The sequence below is a fragment of the Myotis davidii genome, unplaced genomic scaffold (genome assembly GCF_000327345.1).
Source record: "Myotis davidii unplaced genomic scaffold, ASM32734v1 scaffold433, whole genome shotgun sequence".
Classification (NCBI taxonomy): Eukaryota; Metazoa; Chordata; class Mammalia; order Chiroptera; family Vespertilionidae; genus Myotis; species Myotis davidii.
The window spans coordinates 1,379,797-1,386,968 of record NW_006293776.1 but is presented as its reverse complement, the minus strand read 5'-3'; the positions used below and the strand labels follow the sequence as shown (position 1 = coordinate 1,386,968).

General features: G+C 37.6%; 1 protein-coding gene across 1 annotated transcript in view; it reads right to left on the bottom strand.

Moving 5' to 3' along the window:
- The window catches only part of GPD2 (glycerol-3-phosphate dehydrogenase 2), a 100,557-nt gene that overhangs the window by 78,405 nt on the left and 14,980 nt on the right, over positions 1-7,172 (bottom strand). The window contains exon 2 of the mRNA XM_015566301.1: positions 3,285-3,456. Coding sequence (XP_015421787.1) covers positions 3,285-3,456 — 172 coding nt within the window. The remainder of the gene's footprint in view (positions 1-3,284; positions 3,457-7,172) is intronic.

Below are 7,172 nucleotides of genomic sequence, written 5' to 3'. Positions count from 1 at the left end.
TTCCCTGACCCTTCCTCTCCAAAATCAATTACAAAAAAAAATTTTTTTAAAGACACCTGTGGAAAGTCATGGTGCTAGTAAAGGATGAAGCCAAAATTTTATCCCAATTCATTCTAAGTTTACAACCTGAGCCCTTAATCACTGTGCTGTACTGCCTTAAACTTGAAGAAACTGTAGTGAGAATTCCAGAATTGCTAGCTAGACCCACTCATAAACTAAAAGTATACATACATTTTTAAACAAGAGACCGATAATGTTTTCCTCCAGTGAAAAGCAGTCTTCTCTGGAATTTGAATAGAAACCATAAAGGTTACATTTATAAATCAGGTTTTAAACCAAAACTGTACTAGGTGATTCCTGATACATAAGTAAAGTCACATAAACAACATGAAGAACTGAATAAAAACAACTTGAAGAATGCTGGGAGTGTGAATATATTTGTCAGCTTCCGCTCATTCCAGCTCTCTTTGGGGACAAAGTGCCCACAACTGGGCTTCAAGGCTGTGCCTCTGCCCAGGAACTGGACACGGAGGTGTTAAACAGTGAAACACTTTCTAATGAGCCCCAGAGACCTGTAGGAGAACGTGAGGACTGTGCAAATTACGTTTATAACATAATATTCCAAATGAAAATTGATTCCCCAAAAAATGCAGATGGTAAGGATGCAAATAAATGTTCATTATGAAGACGTCGTAACTTTTTCCTCTTCCTTGTACTCTTTGTTTATCCATTACCTAAATTGCACTGGGGCATAGTATTTTATCAAAAAGCTTGTGCAAACATTTTTATACAAGCCGTTAGATATCTAATGCTCCCCCAAAACTTTGATGTCCTGAAAAATCTAATTATTACGGGTAACTTTAAAAGATCACAGTAATTTATTTTTGTCAAATGTGACTAAAGATTAATGGATACAATCAGGAATAATTTGGTAAAAACATATCAAATGCAGAGAAAGCAAAATTTGTTGTTAAGTGAAGCATCAAATATAATAAAAGAGCAAATTCCATGAATGAACAGCAACAATGCACAATTCATTAACCAAATGCCCATGACTATTTCACACTTCAGAGGGCCACTGATATGATCAGGGATGGTAGTAAAAGGATAAATATAGATTAAGTTCAACATCTCTATACATTTTAATTATAAAGGCTACCCCAAGAGAACTACCAGCATAAAAAAAAAGAAGGTTCATCCATCCCCTTTATAAATCACAATTCCACATATATCAAAAACACATTAAGTCAATTATTGAAAAAAAAAAACAACAGCAGTCAATATACCAAGAGATATTAAAAGTACAGCACTTTCCTGGCTGTTACTAACTGTAAAAATTAAGTTTGGTCAATATTCAGACTCTGGAAACCCTTCTCTCTCCAGAATTATCACTATCCACAAATCACCTACTCCAGTGGTTCTCAACCTTCTGGCCCTTTAAATACAGTTCCTCACGTTGTGACCCAACCATAAAATTATTTTCGTTGCTACTTCAAAACTGTAATGTTGCTACTGTTATGAATCGTAATGTAAATATCTGATATGCAGGATGGTCTTAGGCAACCCCTGTGAAAGGGTCGTTCGACCGCCAAAGGGGTCGCGACCCACAGGTTGAGAACCGCTGACCTATTCATTAACTGGTTAATGTCCTGATCACTACTGACTGTCCTTCACTACTCAAAGGAAAAAAAGTATTTGTTCAGCAAATATTAATAGATTATAAGCTTCTTGAGGGCAAGGCCACATCTTATTCTGTATTCTCATAGCTGATTTAGTACTTGGCTCACATCAAAAATAATGTGTATTATATATAAGTAAAGACTGCAAGAGGGCACAGGCCGGGCTGAGGGGATCCCCCGCCCCCAAGTGCACTGTTTTCAAGTCATTTTCATGACTATACATTTAATACTCTCAACATCATCGACAGAAGGTATTTTTCCTTACTTGAAAGCTGAGGAACCTGAGAGAAATTAACTAATTTGCCCATGTGTGTGTGTGTGTGTGTGTGTGTGTGTTTGAGAGAGAGAGAGAGAGAGAGAGAGAGAGAGAGAGAGAGAGAGAGAAAGTGACTCCACATTAATAACCAGAGGAAAGGAATTATTCTATTAAATATATCTTAAGTAACAGCATTGGTGTTCCAAACCAAAATGCCTTTCTTTCCATGTCATGTTTCCTTTTTTTTTTTTTTTAATGATTTCAGAGAGAAAGGGAGAGGGAGAGATAGAAACATCAATGATGAGAGAGAATCACTGATTGGCTGTCTTCTGCACGTCCCCTCCAGGGGATCAAGCCTGCAACTTGGGCACATGCCCTTAGCCAGAATCAAACCTGGGACCCTTCAGTCCGCAGGCCGAAGCTCTATCCACTGAGTCAAACCGTCTAGGGTCATGTTTCCATTTTTAATGAACTTTTCTAATGTCTTTCCTAATGTTAACTAATAGAGTGACTGAGAGAGAATAGATTAGCAACGGTTTATTCACATACACTGGAGTTTACCAAACTGCAGTCCATATTTCACTAGAAGAAACTATTTTAAAAGATACAGGAACAAAAAGAGTTATTTTAATAGAATAATTCATTTAATAAATCTTTTCTACTCTTAACTGACATAAATGTGATTTCAGATCATATACAAATATTTCTTACTAGAGGCCCAGTGCACAAAATTCGTGCACGCGGAGGCAGGGGATCCCCTCAGCCCGGCCTGTGCTCTCTTGCAGTCCAGGAGCCCTCAGGGGAAGTGGGGAACGGGTCTAAGCCAGCAGTTGGACATCCTTAGCACTGCCGTGGAGGCTCCCACCACCATCGCTTGCCAGCCATGATCCCAGCTTGTGGCTGAGCGGTGCTCCCCCTGTGGGAGCACACTGACCACCAGGGGACAGCTCCTGTGTTGACCTTCTGCCCCCTTTTGGTCAGTGCACGTCATAGCGATGGGTTGTTCTGCCATTCGGTCAATTTGCATGTTAGCCTTTTATTATATAGGAGGATTTCATAGAGATGTATTTACTATGTATTAAAAAAAATTATAAGAACATCAGCTCATAAAATCACGGGAATACAAACTTTCCTTTTTAAATTCATTTCAGTGTAAAACAGTACTATTTAATCTTAAAACTGTGCAACTGCCTACATCAAAAAAATATATGAAGGTGCTTCACAAAGGATGGAATTAGTAAATGCAACAGAAATGTGACAGCCAGCATAGAGGGGACTGTGTGTTTGTACTGGGGAAGAAAGGTGGAAACTTCCTTTATCTGTGTCACGTCCATCCATACCAGACTTACCTCTGGTGACAGCATCTAGTGCACAGCCACACCCTGTCGCTCCTCCTCCAATGACAAGGACATCGAATTCAGGCGTGTTTCTCAAAGTCAGTATCTGAGCTTCTCGGGAAGGAGGGTCCTTGTTCACTGGTTCTGAAATGTTCTCGGCTGCTTTAACATAGGCCAGGGTCATCTGATGTAAAAGGAGACCATTTTCAGTTGTTCATCTGGAATGCTCACTTAATAAATTTTACAACATGCTAAAAGAGAGTTGCAAGGAGATAAGGAATACCAGAGCTAGACCTCAGTCCACAGGCCACATGGAGTTACGCCACCAACTGTCTTGGGAAGAAAAAAGTCCTTAAAATCTAGGTGTGTTTTTTCCCCATGAGTCACAACTACTGAGCCATGGAACACTTGGTTTCAGATTCCACCTCTCAACTGCTTGATTTGGTTTCATATACAGACAAGTTTAATTATTCCCCACACCGTACAGCAATTCCCAAACACCTTGTCTAAGACAATATATAGGGAACATAAGGATATGTTTTTATCCAGTAGCAGCAATTCGTTCAAATAACATTAACAAGTTTTGAGAGGAGGAGGTTTTAAAAAGCACTTTATGACTTTCTGCAATTTCTTAAAAGTATGTGCTCTTCATTCCTTAATTCCCCTGATGAAAATATATCCTAGAGTTTGAGGGTCTATAAGTTTAAAAAGAATCTGTTTAACACAAGGTAAATCATCAGCTAAGGCCAACGGGAATGATATTTTTCAAAGATTATAGTCAGAGCTTTGCCCATTAAGTGTTTTACTATAAAATTACAAATTTTATACATTTAATATACACTGTTTTGATTTTTGAAAGTTCTAACAATAATATAATTAAATCCAGCCGTAGTCCCCCTAAAGAATAATGATCTACTCTCATTAGAATGTAACTTATCATCCTAAATCCAAAATGATGCTGGCCTTTAAAAAAAAAAAAAATAGCTGTCAGAAGTCAGAGTCAAAGGCCTAGAAAAATAGGTAAGTATCTGTTTTTTCCCCCAAAATGCTAACATGAGGTTCATTCACTATAATGAACAGTGCTGGCTAGCGTGGCTCTGAGAGATCATTACCCACAGATATATCACTTCTGTATTCTTTTCTTTAAATCACAGCATCTGGACAAGCCATAATGCCATGTTTTCCCAGAACCACAGGCCACAGCTTGCTCAAGAAAAAGGTGATCTATGGCTGACCAAGAGATTGTTCTAAGTGATTTTTGGTCATTTAAATAGAGTAAACCAAACTCCTCCTTGTGGTCATATTTAATTATAATCAGGCCAATTGGATTTCTATAAAAATAAATCTAGAAGCCATAGAGTATGCTGAAAGAAATCTAGAGTTGGGTCAGCAGGTCCTAGTTTAGATCTTAGCACTCTTGTTCACTAGTAATGTGACTTTTGATGCATGATCTCTCTGGTCCTTGGTTTCTTCCCCTGTAGAATGGGATAATGTCCTATGATGTCTCTCTCTCTTCCTCTCTGAGCTACCTTCCACCTGAATGTACAGTAACATGAAAGTAATTGGTCAACTATAAAGTATCACCACCAAAGAGTTGTTGTTTGATTCCTTAGTAGTATATAAAAGGGAACTTTCAAAACATATTTTACGAAGAATCATAAAAACAAAAGCTTATAATCAGGTACCATAATTTTCAAGCTATTAATTCTGATGCCAAGCCACAAAATCATATTCTCCTTTACTAGTATATAACTTATCCTAATTACCTGCTAAAAACCATTTCCCTGTGTTCACATTTACATACATTTAAGGCAACAAACTAAATAAATGTAACTGCTAGGTGCTGTAGAGACTAAAATAACTTTTAGTCATGGTCTATACCTTCCATCATTTAATGAGGAAAAATAATTTACACACACACATACACACACACACACACACACACACACACACATAGCACTGAGCTATGGCCATTCTGATGAGGGAGTCTTTCATCTGAGGATTTCAAATGGGCCATGAGACTGACAAGTGACTAAACTGTCAGTGCATTTTCACACAGCGAAAGAATTTTCCTGACATTTTCTGTTGAAGTTTTCTAGAAATACTTGGGGGGAAAAAAGAAATACTTGAAAAATAAATTCAAGTTCTAATGCAATATATCTTGATATACTTCATTAGAATTTGGCAATGCTAAAAGCCCCATATTTTTCTCTGTTCACAGGTGATAACTATGACTATTAAACTCAACTGAACTTCTGCAAGATTACTAGATCTGATTGATGGGTATCTCTCATGTTTTGTGGGTATGTCATTCCATTGACTACACTGATTTTTCTGTCATCATCCCCTGCTCATCCTTCTCACCAGCATGCTCTAATCTGTCTCATCTTAACAATCAAAAACATCTTTCAACACACGTTTCTAATAATCAATCTAAAAGTTCTTAAAAAGCCCTGTATGCCCTTGTTTTTTCTACTGCCTCGCATCTTACCCACTCCTCAATTCATTCTAATATCGATTTTCACATACATACAAGCACCAACACCATTACCAGCAAAACTGGCTAATGTCCACTATAGTTCTACTAGTAAATTTTATGAGCACATTCTATCCCTGATTTACTTGTCATCTCAGCACACACATAACTATTCACTCACCTTGCCATCTGGGAGGCAATCTTATGAGTTGAAATTCTCTCTCTCTTATTCTCTCTCTCTCTCTCTCTCTTCTCTCTCTCTCAATTGATAGATTAAAAATATTAAAAGAAAAGAGGAGGAAAAGGTTTTGAGAGCAGTTGATGGGTTCTGTCGGGGTTTTGTTGTTGTTGTTGTTGTTGCTGCTGTTGTTTTATTTAGAGAGAGAGAGACATTGATGTACACCCTGTTGCCTTCTGCATTCATCCCAACTGGGAATTGAACCCACCATCTGTCAGTGTACAGGACAATGCTCAAAGTTGAAAAATCACTGAGTTCTACCAACTCTACCTCCTAAAAAAATTCTCACATCTAATCACTTAATCTTCACTGCCATCTTTCCAGTCAAGGTGTCTTTCCTTTCCCCTATAATATAGGGGCCTATACTAATATGATATCCTCCTTCAGATCTTCATACATTTGGTGTGTCTCCTTCCAAGTCATTATCTACACTGCAGCTAAGGTAATAATTTTTAAACCCAACTAACATTGTTTCCAAGTGTAAAACCTTTCAAAAGTTTCCAACTCAATTTAAGTTAAAGGTAAATATCTTTACTCTAGTTTCCAAGATTCTTCACAGTCTTTTAGAGTAGACAATACCAGTGCTGGTGAGGATACAACACAGCTGGAACCCTCTTACATTGCTGAAAGAAACACAAAATGATACAGCTATTTTGGAAAACAGTCTGGGAGTTTTGGATACTATTAAGGGAAACATACATGTACCATACAACCTAGCAATTCTCCTAGATAATTACTCAAGAGAAATGAAAACCTACATTAATACAAAAACCTGTAGGAACATGTTTACAGTGGCTTTATTTATAATTGCCAAAAATCAGGAAAATCTCAAACATACTCAACTGACTAAACAAACTGTCATATATCTATGCAGTGGAATACTAACCAACAATCTAAAGAACTAACTACTGATAGATACATGATATGAATAAATCTCATATTCATTATGCTGTCATATCACCAAATTGTGGTTTTCCACCCAAATCTGGCTGCCACCTGTATTTTTTGTTTTGGGTTTGTTTGTTTTGTGTGTGTGTGTGTGTTTTTACTGATTTTAGAGAGAGAAGAAGGGAGAGAGGAAGAGAGAGAAACATCAGTGTGAGAAACATCAATCCGTTGCCTCCCATACACATTCTGATCAAAAGCCTAATCCACAACCTAGGTATGTGCCCTGACTGGGAATCAA